The sequence below is a fragment of the Drepanopeziza brunnea genome (assembly GCF_022702325.1).
Source record: "Drepanopeziza brunnea f. sp. 'multigermtubi' strain 214-2 chromosome Unknown ctg13, whole genome shotgun sequence".
In the NCBI taxonomy this organism is placed as follows: domain Eukaryota; kingdom Fungi; phylum Ascomycota; class Leotiomycetes; order Helotiales; family Drepanopezizaceae; genus Drepanopeziza; species Drepanopeziza brunnea.
The window spans coordinates 1,494,278-1,509,710 of record NW_027094076.1 but is presented as its reverse complement, the minus strand read 5'-3'; the positions used below and the strand labels follow the sequence as shown (position 1 = coordinate 1,509,710).

Sequence of the window (15,433 nt, the reverse complement as noted above, 5' to 3'; positions counted from 1 at the left end):
CCTTCATGCCGCAAGGAGAAAACGGAAGATACTCGAACACTTGTCAAGAGCCTCGTTCTTCACGAGCACTGGCCCTCTCCTCTCTCCTCTTCGCAACCCAAACCCCCAATTCCATCCATATCACTTCTTTCTCCAGCGGTTTAAGACCCGCAGCAAGTCCGCTCGTACTACAAGCAACGAACACTTTCGCTCCCTCCCACCCCTCTGCAACACCCATATTCGCCGCTTCATCTTGCCACCCATACCGGAATTCCTCCTTTTTGATACCCCTCCCCTTCCTCGCCCTCCACACACTCTCCCAAATACTCTTACCCACGATACATACGCTTTCCGGCTTGAACCTCCTAATCTTCTCCTCCAACACCGCCACACTATCATCCATCTCCTTCTTACTCAGCTCGCTCCCATTCCGCGTTGGCCGCGCCACAATATTGGTATGGCCAAGCTCGAACAGGCGTGGCAAATCGCCATCTTCGTCCGGCCGACACCTTCGTGGTGTACACCCACTGCTGTGTAGTAGTTTCCAAAAGAGGTTCGAGGGGTGAGCATAGGCGTGCCCCGAGCGGGCAGTTTCTATGCCGGGGTTGAGACCGATGAATACGCATATCAGATTTGGCTGTAGGACATCGCGGAGTTCGGGGAGGTGGGCGTAGGTTGATGGAGGGGCGTAGCCCGAGGGAGGGCGGGACTTCTTTCTTGGTGACGGTGAGGGCGCGAGATGGGAGGATTTGCGTTTCGGTGTTGACGCTGGCGTTGGGGAGTTGAGTAGTGATGGTCGAGGGGAAGGTTCGGATTTGGTGGTCGGAGAGAAGGTGTAGCTTGCCAAATTCAGTCGTCCTTTGAAGGTTGCTGGTTTGTTATCTAAGGGAGCGGCTGTAGCTTCTTCATCATCTGTCTCTGTTTTGATACTGTCCATTTCGATATATAGAAAACCTTGTAGGGGTAGAGAGAAGGGTTAGATGCATGTTGGAAGAAATGGGGTTGAAGTAATTCGCTTGTTGCGCAACGACGTCTGAGACTTCTACTCGACCATAGCTGAGTTGGAGTGATAAGACATAGATTCTCCGAAGACATGTGGTCAAAAGAAGGTTGATCGATCAAGCTCGTTCTCGCCTGAAGCTTTTGCCCCTGTCGAAGCTTCCCTGTTGACAAAAGGAGGGGCTATCGTAAACTATATTTATCCTCAGACCATCATACTACTTACTATATACGTATAGTAAAGCATCACAAGTCCCAAAAGCCTCTTCAATCTTGACATCAATTTACTTCAGCGATTTCTTTGCCTAATATTAACACTCTTGCAAACAACACTCGCCATCATGGAAGCTGTCAAAAACGTTCTGCACAAGATGCACGTCACCGGGAACAGCGAAGCGGCAACCCCTCATCGAGAGCCCACAGCCGAAGAACTCCAAGAGCTCAAGGACAAGTACACCAAGGCGAAACAAGAGCAAGTCTTTGCCTTCTACGAGACACTCAGCACTACAGAGAAAGCCACTCTCTTCGAGCAACTATCCTCCTTCGACCCCGAGCACATAAACACCATCACCGACCGAGCCCTCAACCCTCCCGCCGAAACGAAAGATGCAGAGAAGGGAACTGGCCTCGAGCCCCTCCCCGAATCTGCTACCGCCAGTATCCTTGACTCAAAGACAGAAGATATCGAGAAGTGGTACGACTCGGGCTTGGACTTGATTGCTGCCAATAAAGTCGGTGTGGTGCTTATGGCTGGTGGGCAAGGCACCCGGTTAGGAAGCTCAGATCCCAAAGGCTGCTTCAACATCGGTCTGCCATCCGAGAAGTCGCTATTCAAGATTCAAGCAGAACGGATTCGTAAAGTACAAAAGCTGGCACAGAAGAAGGGAGGAAAGGGGGAGGTCGTGGTTCCATGGTATGTCATGACCAGTGGTCCTACAAGAGGCCCCACCGAGAAATATTTCCAGGAGAACGACTATTTCGGACTCGAGAAGGAGAATATTGTGATTTTCGAGCAAGGAGTTTTACCTTGTATCTCGAATGATGGAAAGATCCTGCTGGAGAGTAAGGGGAAGGTTGCTGTGGCTCCTGATGGAAATGGAGGCATCTACCAGGCATTGGTCACATCCAATGTTATGAGTGACATGCGAAAGCGAGGTATCGAGCACATCCACGCTTACTGTGTGGATAACTGCCTGGTGAAGGTAGCAGACCCGGTCTTCATCGGGTTTGCTGCCTCAAAAGACGTCGACATTGCCACGAAGGTTGTCCGAAAGCGCAATGCTACCGAGTCTGTCGGTCTCATTCTTCTCAAGAATGGCAAGCCAGATGTCGTCGAGTATTCCGAAATCGACAAGGAGACTGCCGAGGCAAAGGATGCCAAGCAACCTGATGTCCTCAAGTTCAGGGCCGCAAACATCGTCAACCACTATTACTCATTCCGCTTCCTCGAATCGATCCCAGAATGGGCACACAAGCTCCCTCACCACGTTGCCCGCAAGAAGATCCCGTATGTGGATACCGATAAGGGAACTACGATCAAGCCAGAGAAGCCCAATGGAATCAAGTTGGAGCAATTCGTCTTCGACTGCTTCCCATTGCTCAAGCTCGAGCAGTTCGCTTGCATGGAGGTTAAGCGAGAGGACGAGTTCTCGCCGCTAAAGAATGCTAGAGGTACAGGTGAGGATGATCCAGATACCAGTAAGAAGGATATCATGGACCAAGGAAAGCGGTGGGCACAGGCTGCCGGTGCCACGGTCATCAGTGAGGGCAGTGCTGATGGCATTGAGGTCTCGCCATTGATCAGCTACGTAAGTTATCTGTTGCTTCCGTCTAGACAATACTAACATGGTCACAGGGTGGAGAGGGATTGGAAAAGCTCAAGGGGAAGACGATTACGGCTCCGGCAGTCCTGGAGAAGGAGTTGTAGTGGGACCACGGCCATGTCGGAGTCGAAAAGCCAAATTTAGGACTAGAAGATATAAATGTCATTGCTTGCATTTTGGGATATATCCTGCTTGGCTGAAGGCCAGCATGGGGGTACACTTCTGAAGTTCTAGTGAACATGAGGTGATCTTGGTTGTTCTGTTGGGTTTCTAGCCTGGAGACGGATCCTCACCACCCCACACTCGCATCCGGGTTGCCTCTGCCCTCTGTTGCGTACCATTATTCTCGAACTTTCTGACACTTCATTAATACCTCTACAGCGTCACCTGATTGAAACTGTACCGTAGATCAGCACCCCCAGTTTTTAAGCACCGGTCTGATCTGCAGGGCTCTCCGCCAGTTAGTGGCGAATATCCAATCAGATGAAAATACCTTTCTGTACTGGACTGTATTACCCCAGGTTATGTCTGCTTATCGAGTTATCAATACTCAAGTAGCCAAGTTACGTACCGGTAGTAGTTCTCTATTGCTCGCCCTTCCCGAATTCGCCACGCTCAATGACCCGGACATTTGGATTGTGTTACTTGAAGTACATGACTTATGCCAAGAAATGCCCGACCTCCGCATCTTTCAGACCTCCATTCAACCAAGGCGCAGCTTGGACTTGGGCTTGGGCTTGGACTTGGGCTTGATCATCCTGAATGCGACTGTGATGGCTATCTGTGGACGTGATAGGCTCAAGCCGTACGTCTTCGGGTCATTGATATACGGTACAACGGTAACGCGGATCATCAGCTTTGAATTCAAGTAAAAGCTCCGACGTGTCATGTCCTTGGCAAAGGCAAAGGCAAGCAGACCAGCCAAGGCATGGGACGAGGCGCATTCAATCCAACTGATTATTCTATTGAGGACTTTCCATCGCACAGAACAGCATAGCACACTCAAGGTTGAACAGCTGCCCTTTCCCATTCCCCATATTTTATTACATTTATACACATACCTATCTACACACACACACTCTCTCTCTCTCACATACATACATACATACTAAATCCCTATCCCTATCCCTATCCCTACCCATACCCTCAACCTCAACCCCACCCACCTCATCGCGACACCCGCCTTGACACATCCAACATTCACACCACCAATTCAATTCGAGAAACGCATCCACACACAAGAACCTCTACCCTGCATCAATCAACTCAGATCTTCGGACTTCTCTTCCTTGCTGCCGACCAGCACTTCCCTTTTCTCCCATCATAAAACAACGGAGAGGACTCCACGATGAAGTTCTTCTCGACGCTGGCAGTAGCCTGTCTCCTCGCCCCGACAATCGCGCACCCCCAACCCCTCACCACCGACAACCAACGGCGCGAGGCCGTCGCAGAAGCAGAGTCCATCTTCGCACCCGTCAGCGCAGTCAGCGATCTCTGGAAGCGAAAGGGTGGCGGAGCAAGCGGTGGCAAAGGAGGCTCTTCATCGTCGTCTGGCAAAGGAGGAGGCACTTCATCTGGGTATGTTCCGAATCCTCGTCCGAGAGAGAGAGAATATGGCGGGTGACATTTCGCTGCTTGGAGGAGGAGATGAGGTGGAGGCTGGAGGCAGTGCTTCGGCGTCGGTCCATTTGGCTGCGCATAGTGTGCAGGAGGACCTACATACGAAGCGGCTGTCGTTACCACCAGTCTACCTCTCTCTTCTCTTACTCTTCCCAGGACCAAAAATGGTTATCGTCTTCTCTCCTCCCAGGCAGACAGACTAACAAGTATAGTTCCACATCATCAGGCAAAGGCTCGTCGAGCTCAAACGCAGGAGGCTCTACAAGGACTGGTTCAGGCGCCAGACCCGTCTATGGCGGGTATTATGGCGGAGGAGCTACGACACCATACAGATCTGGCTCCAGATCACCATTGGGAATTGCCCCTGTATTCCTAGGTGTTGGTTTGCTGGCCATCTACCCGGGCCTGTGGCTCTACGGTGCCTACTCGTACCCTTACAGCAATCCATACTCGTTCCGCAACCGCACTGCCCAAAACACGACGACTCCTACTCGTGACGTGCAGATGGCTAGAATTCTAGTCAGACAGAATGAAGGTGTCAACGAGACGAAGCCCGTCATCTGTCTCTGCGCTGAATATTCTGGTCAGTAACTCTCCACCATCAGGGTTCCTTGGTATCGGGATTGTCGGAAACACCCATGCTAACATGACACAGTCTGTGGTTGCGACGACAACAACAACTCCACCTTCCTCGATATTCTCATCGGCGATGGTGACTATTTTAAGCTGAACCAGTCCTTGGTCACTGTCGCCGACGTCAACGGCACAAGCACCATTCTCATCAACGGAACCCTCCCCAACGGCACCACCGCAGCTGGCGGAACCGAGGATGCCTCGGCAGCCATCCGCAGCATTGCCGAGGCCAGCGGGTACTGGGTGATGATAGGCCTTGTGGGCCTAACCTGCTTCGCCATCTGAGCTTGATTCTCACACTCAGCTTGCTAAAATTTCTCTTCGTACAGCCAGCTACAGACTAGAACTAAATCCTTTTCTGAGCGAGGACTTCTTCTGGGACCAGAGCCACTCCAATCAAAATTCACCCCGAAGGCTGGAACTCGTTACACTTATGGCATAATCATAATTTTGAGATTGAGGCCTGTATGAATGTACTACATACGGTATTCTCTGGTGTTCGGGGACCTGGCGGGATATCATTGGGATTGGCCCCTCTGCGTTGTTTTTCACGGTTACGGGCACATACGGAAGGGGTGTTAAGGAAGGAAGGAAAGGAGTCAAAATCCCATTGTATGATAGCCACTGCATCATATTGCTCTCGGCGCCTCGGAGGAAACTCGAAGGTATGATAAGAAAACAACAACGCGCTGTTTCTGATGACATACTTGGGCTTGTATTTTGTCATTTGGGAAAGATGCTTTAAACATAGACGAAAAGATCACTCACTCACTTCACCTCCGACCCCAGGTCTTTTTCTCGTAATATAATAAGTAGAGAGAACGGTATTTATTGAAAAGAAGCCTCACAGAGAGGTGATGCAGATATGCTCCTGATGCATGAATTCCAAATTTACCGGTCAAGCTCAAGGAAAAAGAAAAAGAAAGCCAGACCCAAGCCCCCAGTACCAATGCAAATAAACATATACCGAGACCAGGTCCGTCTAGTTCCGGTCCAACCTGCGCCTCAGATTCCTCGTCCGCCGCATCAGCTTCTTGTACTTGTGCTTCTTCATCTTCAGCTTGCGCTGCCTCTTCACACTAATCGCCAGCATATCAGTCTCCTCGCTTCGCTGTATTCGATACTGTTCCTGTCGCTGTTTCATGCGCTCCAGGAACTTCTGCGGGCCCGCCTTGGGCGCGTCTTCGATGAGCGGGGATGAGTGCGCCATGTATGTGACGTCGCCGTTGGCGTCCGTCGACTCCTCGATTGTGAGCATGGCGGTATATATCCTCGGTTGCGGGAGCTCTGCTTGGATCTCTTGTGCGGCTTCTGCGCCTGCTGCTAAGGACTCGGGCGTATTTTGCGGCGTCGGAGGGGCAGGAGGGTGGAATGGCTTGTAGCGCCCTACGAGAAGGTGTTTCGGGAAATTAACCGAACTATCCTCCGCAGTTGGGTCCAGGTTCGTAGTCTCCGCAGAGAGCTGGCGGTACGATTCTGGTGTTATACCAGCTCGAACATCGTCTGTCTCTTGGTTCCACTTTTCTTCGTGCACCTCAATTTTGACCTCTCCTATTCCGCGGGAGGACATCGCTAGGTTGTGATAGTTGTCATGATCTTCCGAGATCAGTGGGATGAATTGGGAAGATTTGTTTGCTTTGGTCTTGGCCGTGAAGATCGAGGCGAAAGCGGCGTCTGTTACTATCCTTGGGATGCTCTGCGTGAGGGACATGGGGCGGTGGAGAGCGAAGAAGGCGGATGCGCTGATTTCTGCTAGGCGTTAGGTTCTCTCCTTGATATTTAGACTAAAGACTGTGGATACTCACGCATAGGAGCAATATGATGCGTACTCGGCACACTGGGTAGATGTGCGTATGCCTCATCTCTACCCTTGACTGTAGCATCCTTCGCAACGTCTTTCGCCACCTTTTTGGACCGTTTCGACTTTGCCGGAGCTGCCGCTATCTCGTTTATTCCACTGGAGCCATCGGCTGGCCTAGAGGGATTGGAGGAGGAGTGTCGGCGAGAGTGGTAACTGAGTATATGGGAGGAGACCGCTGGCGGAGCTGCGGAGGAGGGGAGGAACGAGGCAGTGGGCGGTTGTGATACCGCGCGGGCTACCCGCCGGAGGGAAGAAGAGAACATGCCCTCCCCGTTCTGTGTTCCCGTTCTGTGTAAAGAGCGTAGGATAAGGTGGTGGTGGTCGTCGTAGTCGTGGTCGTAGGTTGGATGGAGAGTGGATGTATGATTTCGTGATCCAGGACAATGGGGTTAAGGTTTGTGAGGTAGCCAGCCACCAGACCCTGGCTTTTGTACGCTACCGGTACTCTGTTAGTGCACGTGAGTAGGTAAATTTCCAGAAATCATAATTTGGTCAATGATGTGATTCCCCCAATGATCATTATTCACCTATGCGCTATATAATTCTTGACTTTACTTACTACTGTAGAAATCGGATGCGTCGCTATTTCAGACTTATAAGTACCCAACGCAATTCAACCATCGCCTGCCTACTCATGCGAAAGAAACTCATAATGGAGCTTCCTAATACCAGCTTCCAGCTCCATGGAACGACCCAACTTGGGAAAATTCAGCGTCAAGTGTTGGGGAAAGACAAACACGCAAAGAACCAACTATTGCAATTTTCTCACATTTGTAGTGCCCGAGGTATCAATCGTCCCTAGCCATAAGGTAATCAACTCATACAAAATCGCCATTCAACCATTTCGTAATAACCCAACCTCCGAAGTCTCACCCTGACCTGACCGCTCAGCAAACATGAGATAGATCCCTGAAAACCATTTGAACTCTGCTCCTCTGCAATGCTCCCGCTGCAGGACCCTGACCCTATTTGCGTAGATACTGGCCAACGGCTGCAGCGACCAAGATGCCAATCACCAAGAGCTCAATGCCCATCACGATCATCGCCCATTTCTTCTGCTTTTTTCCAAACTCGTAGAACTCGTTCTCGCTGTACGAAGCCATGACACAGTCCAGTACGCCGAGTGAGTACAGGACCAAGGCGGGTGGGAAGATAGCGCAGATAGCAAAGGCAACCCAGGAAATCTTGCTCTTTCTGCTCAAACTGTTATAGATACTCCCTCCTCGTCCGTCTCGCGACATCAGTCTCGGAGGCTCGTATACATGCCGGCGCGCAAGTCTTTCGCTCTCATCAGCTGAGATGGTGGATCGGGAATTATGGAAACCATCAGCCTTTGCTCTCTCCTTGAATTCAAATAGGCGCGAAACTGAATACAATTTTTCCCATGTTCTGACCTTAAGTGGAGCAAGTGGAGAGCGGTAGACAAATGTATTTGGTTCAACGTATGGGCTGTGGATGGTGGAGCTGACTGGGGTAGATGGCTGTCGGTCTGCAACTAGAGAGAGCGGGCGTAGAGTCTTGCTTGCATACGTCTTCGATGCGTTGCGGTTTCCTAGAATTTTTGCAAAGCCATCATTTTGGTTAGATACAACGCGAGGTTGGTCCGAGACCGTCCGCACTCCTTGATAAAAGGCACCTGGAGGCCGACGAGCTGATGCTGGCTCGATTCTGGTAGGGAACACAGGTCTCTTCTTACCGATAAGATTCGCAACCTCATCATTCAGCTCCTCGAGGGGCATCTTGTCTTTATCAGAGCGCGACTTGGCCGAAGTAGCAGGAGGCTCGCTGCTGCTCATAGCAGGCATGCTCTCATCATGGGCATGATCCACAACATACGCATACGAGTTTGGTCGATCTCGGTCATGATTGATACCTTGACGAGCGAACGGGTGGATCTGAGTGCTGATGTAAGGCCCATGTTGGCGGTAGCTGTCTCTCCACTCTGAGTCTGATCTCTGTTCAGCCTTCCTCGACTTACTGGTCTCATTTTTTTCCTTGGGCCCACCTGGGGAGAGAAAGCTACGGAGAATACTCTTGGGTGTGATTACTCGTGCGACGTCCGGCGGTGATGAATTGAACGGGTGCTTATGGTTCTCTGAGAGTGGCGGTGGGCTCTGGAAATAGGCCGGACTTTGAGGCTGCCGAAGTCTCATTGAATCGGCAAGATATCCGTTGACCTTGTGCTCTTGGAAGACAGGCATGAGGACTGGCACCTTGGCCTTGAGCTTCTTCACCTCTCGCTGACGGTAATCGCCAGAGTATTGAATTGAACCCGGGTGTTGTGCGATTCTGTCTGTCGAGCCGAAGTCTTCGAGCTCTGCGATAGCCATGCTCGAAGAGCCAGCATCAGAAGTATTTGCTATGCTGCTGCCAGCTCGATGGAAGGCACCTCCAAGCATTCCTGGGTCATTTTCGTCCCCGTAGAAAAGCCCAAAAGCACTCTCCGCCTCTCCGACAGTCTCCCAGTCATTGGCATCACTGTCCGGAGTAGAGCGTCTGTTGCGTGATTTTTGTGCTCCCATAGCCGTAGGAGGGGCTGGAGGAAAGTCGGGGCAAACATCATGGTTGGCGACATTGTGGTTGATTGGAACTCGAATACTCTGATGAGAGTTGATCCAATCGGATGGAATTGCACTTTCATCGTAAAAGCCCGTCCCTTGCTTGTCCACGATGTGTACTCCACCATGCTGACCTACCGAATGTGCATGCCCTTTGCCTTTGCCATTCTGTCCTTCAGTGAGCTTCACCAGGCTTTGGTTCGCTGGGTTCTTGCCATAGTTGATGATCGCACCAAAGTCCAGGAGCGAGGACGAAACACTATCCACACTATACGCACTGTAGCCACTTGCACGTCTCAATGCCTCGCTAACTTCTCGTTCGAGGGGCTTTCGAGCATAGCCTAATCCGTCATCATATACACTGTGATTTGGACCTGTACGCTGCAACGAGTTTCTGGCTTGGCTGTATCGATGAGAGTTTTTGTGGCTGATGCGCGGAAGACTAGGCAAAGTAGAATTTGCAACGTCTGAGCTAGACTCGTTGACATACTGGCCACTGTCGTCTTGACTATCTTTGGTACCTTGGCCGTACTCGGCGCCTCTATTTCCGTGTTGAACTTCAATTGACGATGACTTAGGCATCGCAGAGTCCGAACTCTCTGTCTGATCATATTGAGAGTATGGTTGCCCAAAGTAGTTCTCTGTCTTTCGCTGCTTCTTGACACGAAGTTCAGAAGGCTCAAGTGGTCCATATAGCGGAGAGCTAGGTGACTGACGTTTGTTTGGGTTTTGGGGGTTGAAGAGATTCAGCTGACGGGCTGGAATTCCAGGTCGCTCATGACTATTCTTGTCTCCTTCCCGCCCTCCAGAGCTCACATAGTGCTGAACAATGTTTCCAATTGTACTTCCTTCCGGCACCGAAATATTTGTGGATGAGCTCAACAGTCTCGAGGACTTGTAGGGTTGTGTGCCGATTGGCGGCGGAGGAGAAGAAGGCGGCAATGTTGGTGACTGGAAAATCAAGGGACAGTGGTTGCTTGTGTGTCTGTAGCTAGAACTACCTATGCCATTTTTACCGTGAGGGCCTGCTTGACTACCAGAATGATAATGGCTCGAGTGGTAGATTGAGTTGTCTTCCACATAGTAAACATCATGCGGGCTCTCCTCCAAAGATCTCGCATCATGATCGAACACACTGTTCTGACGCTCCTTTGGCCAGTGAGACGGCAAAGGTGACGCAATAGATGCGATGGCGTTCTTGAGGCTGCTTAGCACCGATGGGTCTCGCTCTGGCAAGCTAGGCTTGAGTGGTTCCCCCAGGTATGCGACCGCAAACTCATCTGTTTCACCCAGGAAGTCATGACCTCTCTCATAGCTTCTGCTTCTTGGCAATACCGCAGGAAAGGGGACCAATGGCGGGTTTTCTCGGAATGAAGCTTCCTTGGGTCGACTCGAAGGGTCTAGCTCCTGCAAAGCAATTGAGTGGTCCTCCTCGGCAGCAATCGCTTGGCTGTTCGAGGGATTCCGAACCCTACTTCTAGCCGTTCCAGAAATGATAGAAGAGTATGCAGTGTGTAAGTCATTGAAGACAGCTCTGGTTGGTGTGTCCTTGCGCTTTCCAATCGATTGAGCCGACTCTGAGGATCGTAATATAGAGGAATCAGAGTCAGACGTGTCCTCTTGCTTCCGAAAGGGGTTCGTAGACTTTCGATAATTCTCACGATAAGTTGCGAAACCATCTTCGACACTGATGAGGGTGGGCTGAATGTCGGTTGGTGGCGGGCGAGCATCTATTCTTGGTGGAGGGCCATCATGGACGCGTCTAGATAAGGTCTCCGAGTCCATTGTCAAGCATGGCCAGGTTTTCAAGACGTCGATAAGTCTAAGTAGAAACAACAATGATTAGTTAAGCTACACTTATGCTTCGCAAGATCGTCAAAGAACATCGATCTACTCACTGTTGGCTGAAAGCGCAAGACCTTCCTTGAAGCTATCAGTACACTTAAGTGGAGTGCTGAACGGCTGCTGCAGACCGTGTTTGATACTCGCGAACCAATTGCTTGTGTCGTGTCTGCAGAGGAAGTAATTCTGGCGCAGGTAAGAGTTCGGCGAAGATTCAAAGGTACGTCGAAGGAGGGAGGGAAAAGAGTGACGGAGATGATATTGTAGAGCAGAAAGGTAGAGACTGTGTCGGGAGGTAGTAAACGAGAGACTGCACAGTGAAGGTGCCCCACAATTGGAGATGAAAGAGCTCCAATTTTGGAGTGAATGCTGGTGTTGACCTGATTGGTGTTGGTGTTGTTGTTGACGCCGATGGGACCGAGTAAAGGAGTTTGGTTTCCTCACAGACCTCTCAGCCAACCAAAACGCAGGCCTCTCCGAACCTAACCACCACCAATCTGAACTTGACCCCAAATCCGACCCAGTTACTTGATTTGCCGAATTCAATGCTACTTATGCTGCTGTTGCCCTAAGATTTTTTGACTGCGGAAGAAGATTGCAAGTCCAGCGCCGTCAAGAACTATACGAGTCACCCTAATGCCCGTGGTCCAGTCTCGCAGCACCACTTGACGGGTGACTGAAGGCCGATATAACTGCTGCAATGCATCGCTGAGAGGACGAAAGGACTTGAAAAGCCGTCTTAGAAATTGGCATGCTCGTCTCTTTGCAAGTGAGATATGGAGCGTCCAACTCGCACTGGAGACCATGAAGTCGATTTGAAGCAAGGGCAAGAGCAAGAGCAAGAGCATAGCGAAAGCAAGAACAACTTGGAAGCCAATAACTTCACGAAGGAAATAGGGAGGTAAGGTACGTATTTAAGGAATCTCGCGATCGTATCAGATACCTAACAGCATACAGGCAAGTACGACTTACATTTCTTCGCCTCCTCGTCGTCAAGCTTACTTACTTACTCTTTAGCAGACCATCTCCACAATCCTACTTAGCTGTCCTCAAGTTCCAGTCCTAGCCGCATCCAGAGACTTCAGTAATGAACTCATCTCTCTGGGGTACATCTTATTGCCTTCACCGTCTCCGACTTTTGATACTTCTCTTTATCCATCCATCATGGCAGTTCTCGGAAGTAGCCTATCCACCAGCCTCCAAAGCCACTGCTACTTCCAGGCAGTATCCTTCTAAATCTGCCAAAACAATAGCTACAATGCGGCTACGTCTGGAGCGCATACCGGGGAAGATTTCAACTGAGCAGGGAGCTTACAAAGTCCTCCTCCCCACTTTGAGGTTGACCGAATATCCAAAGCATCGTAGCCAGGACTTCACGGTAAAATTTGAGGTGTTACCAAGCAACTTTTTGTCAGATAACTCTCTACTCAAGATAAGGGGCTCTGATGAATGTTGTTGTCGTTGTCGGTGTCGTTGAATAGGATCCCCTTGGCGAGAGGAGTTTGTGCACGAGCATCAGAGCGACCTGTTTTTGACCCCCACTTCATCCCTCCCCTTACCTATCGAGCTGCAGCTTTCAGACAATCGCTCGGTCTCTCAACCTTCAACTCCACCAAGATGCCTAGATTCGATACCCTTCCTTCAGAGATTATTCTCCACGTTGCTAGATGTAACTCCTCCCTTTTTGGACACTATTCCGAAAACTAATTCAACGATACAGTCCTTGATGCTCTAGACATCGTTACATTGCAGCATGTCAACCAAAGATTCCTAAGCCTCGGCAGAGATGATGCTCTATGGCGAGAACAATGCTTCAACAGGTCATATTTCCTTACCAGTCTGCGCCGCCGCCGCGAGCTTTTGACTTCCTATGAGCCGCAAGAGCTCCAATTTCGTGATCTAGCGCTCGCTCTGGCAAGTGGAAATGGACTCGGCGACTCCCGACTCGTGGAACCCCAAGGGGAAGCCCGCGATCTCAAGGCTCGATCAAATGAACGGATACGAATACTAGCCAACTGGGATCCCAGCTACCCCAATGAGAAGGTCGACTGGTATTCCGAGTATATTGCGCGGAATGCCCCTATCTCTACGAGCTGGATGGAGCAGCCGCACAATAGGGACAATAACGACCGCGAATACTTAGAAGTCCGTGGTATGGCTCTTTATACACCGGCTGGGGAGGACGATGCTACCTTGGCTGTCGGTCCCCTCGATGATGGAAGTGTCTGTCTTTGGGATTTGAAGGGTACCCAGGGTCGACAAGGCAGCATCGTGGCCAGAAGCAAGTCTGGACTCATAACTACGGACCCCGCAAATCCGGAAAGGGATGCCAAGCGCTCGAAGGTGTTTAAAGATGGCGTGGTAGAATGTGTCAGCGTGGACCATTCGTCGAAACGGGCCTACTTTGCATTACAGAGCGGTATGTCCCATATCTTTCTTTCCGTTTTATGCTTTTCACGGCATAGGAAGCATGTCAGGTGCCATTCGTCCTATATTGTCACAAGTGTGGAGTTGATGTCCTTGGGCATATTTGAAAATCCGTGCATCCTGGCGCTTTCATTGCGTCTAGGTAAGCTTGAATGTGTTCAGGAGCTGTGATCGCGTCCCTGACACGTCAGGTGGTCGGTGGTACTGGATTTTTATCATCATTTCGTCCCTCAATCACTACAACTTAGCTCCTCACAGTCTTTCAAGTTTTATACTGCTTTTGCCTGCCTGTGCTTTCTTCCGGTTTAATCGAGATATGGAGAGCACAAGTGAGCCTTGTAGCTAATGGGAAAACTTAGGGCTTGTTGAAGTCGACCTGGAGACACTTTCTGTCATCAGCCACGAGAAGTTCCCTTGCTTGATCACAGCTATTTCCGAAGCCAAGAATCCTGTTCCCATTACCGTAGGCACTGACCGTTTCCTCTACCTCCACGATTCTCGAGCTCGCAGAGCCTCAGGGCCAGCAGACAGTGACTCCGATCATCTCGACTCCTACGATACAATGTTCGGCTATGTAGAAAGATCCAACAGCCTGGACTTCCGTGCCCTTCTCAATCCAGAAGCCAGCCCCATCTATACCCACCTCAGCCATTCGAAGCCACTCAGCATCCTACACCTCCCAAGCTCTGGAAGCGAGTGTGATGGCAATGGCGAGATTTACGTTGCTGGTAGGTTCCCGAGTATCTTGAATTATGACCGGAGGTATTTCCCTAAGCTGAGGGGATCAATGCATTCTGGTGCGAGGTTGGCTAGTATGGCGTCTTTACCGTTTCCATTCGCATCAATGGAGAAGGATCTGGCTAGACGGGGTGAGCTTTCAACGGAGCAAGTTTGGGTAAGGCTTTTTGTTTACTTCGGTTGCTTGGCCACCACAGCATTGGCCTTCAATTGCTAACTCCTTGGCCCACAGGAGTTCAAAAACCGCCCCGGGAAGACACTCATCGCTTGTGGGGAGTACAACAGCAAAGGCTCTCTAGAGATGTATGGATTGTCGTCAACACCGTACCCTACCATCTCCTCTAATTCCGCTGCTGGCAATATTCACGATTCTGTGATGAAGAACCGGCAGACCTCGTCCGGTTCCAAATTGTTGTCCGTGTCGAATCACGGAACCCGGATTGTTGTTTCTGACGGAGGCGGTAATTTGAAATGGCTTGAGCGAGACGGATTTACTGAGGCGAGGAGATGGAATATTGCTCATGGTTCTGAAGAGGCTCCACGAGGAAGTACGTAGAGCTCTCGCTGCTTGCTGATATGCTAATGATGGTTAAGTTTTCGGGACTCTAGGCGACAACTACATGCATCCTGGATCAGGGGACATTGTTATCAAACTTGCAAACACCAATAACGGGCGAGAGGACAAAAGAGTCAACGAAGATGATCTGGTTCTATGGACCGGTGACAAGATCGGGCTGCTAAGCTTTACCACCAAGCCTGGTTTTACGGCAGACAGCTTCGAAGAGACTGGAAACAAGACGCCTGAAGAGGCACGCATAGAAATAGCGGAGAGAACTTATGCGGAAACCATGGGGCGCGCTCTGGAAGCCAACGCTAACGAGGTTAGGTGGATGCGTGGGTTAGGACTCGCTGCAACTTGATGTGCTTCTTGGGAGGATGTTCGCACGATGGAA

At 50.6% G+C, this 15,433-nt stretch overlaps 6 protein-coding genes across 6 annotated transcripts; 3 read left to right on the top strand and 3 right to left on the bottom strand.

Moving 5' to 3' along the window:
- Window positions 1-43: 43 nt before the first annotated feature.
- L3040_007563 (uncharacterized protein) lies at window positions 44-916 on the bottom strand (the record flags this gene model as incomplete). Its single annotated transcript, XM_007291231.2, has 1 exon — window positions 44-916. One exon carries the CDS (start codon window positions 914-916, stop codon window positions 44-46), a length of 873 nt encoding a protein of 290 aa, XP_007291293.2.
- A 403-nt stretch (window positions 917-1,319) lies between these two features.
- L3040_007562 (uncharacterized protein) lies at window positions 1,320-2,905 on the top strand (the record flags this gene model as incomplete). The annotated part of the gene is made up of 2 exons (XM_007291232.2): window positions 1,320-2,786; window positions 2,834-2,905. The coding sequence occupies 2 exons, from the start codon at window positions 1,320-1,322 to the stop codon at window positions 2,903-2,905; spliced, it is 1,539 nt and encodes a 512-aa protein (XP_007291294.1).
- Window positions 2,906-4,149: 1,244 nt separating this feature from the next.
- On the top strand, window positions 4,150-5,339 carry L3040_007561 (uncharacterized protein; the record flags this gene model as incomplete). The annotated part of the gene is made up of 3 exons (XM_007291233.2): window positions 4,150-4,379; window positions 4,634-5,004; window positions 5,077-5,339. The coding sequence occupies 3 exons, from the start codon at window positions 4,150-4,152 to the stop codon at window positions 5,337-5,339; spliced, it is 864 nt and encodes a 287-aa protein (XP_007291295.1).
- Window positions 5,340-6,036: 697 nt separating this feature from the next.
- Window positions 6,037-7,178, bottom strand: L3040_007560 (mitochondrial 37S ribosomal protein mS38; the record flags this gene model as incomplete). The annotated part of the gene is made up of 2 exons (XM_007291234.2): window positions 6,037-6,803; window positions 6,860-7,178. 2 exons carry the CDS (start codon window positions 7,176-7,178, stop codon window positions 6,037-6,039), a joined length of 1,086 nt encoding a protein of 361 aa, XP_007291296.1.
- Window positions 7,179-7,880: 702 nt separating this feature from the next.
- Window positions 7,881-11,258, bottom strand: L3040_007559 (uncharacterized protein; the record flags this gene model as incomplete). The annotated part of the gene is made up of 2 exons (XM_066154906.1): window positions 7,881-8,863; window positions 8,921-11,258. The coding sequence occupies 2 exons, from the start codon at window positions 11,256-11,258 to the stop codon at window positions 7,881-7,883; spliced, it is 3,321 nt and encodes a 1,106-aa protein (XP_066010790.1).
- A 1,674-nt stretch (window positions 11,259-12,932) lies between these two features.
- L3040_007558 (uncharacterized protein) lies at window positions 12,933-15,400 on the top strand (the record flags this gene model as incomplete). The annotated part of the gene is made up of 5 exons (XM_007291236.2): window positions 12,933-12,984; window positions 13,036-13,734; window positions 14,102-14,637; window positions 14,713-15,028; window positions 15,075-15,400. 5 exons carry the CDS (start codon window positions 12,933-12,935, stop codon window positions 15,398-15,400), a joined length of 1,929 nt encoding a protein of 642 aa, XP_007291298.2.
- Between the last annotated feature and the right edge of the window lie 33 nt (window positions 15,401-15,433).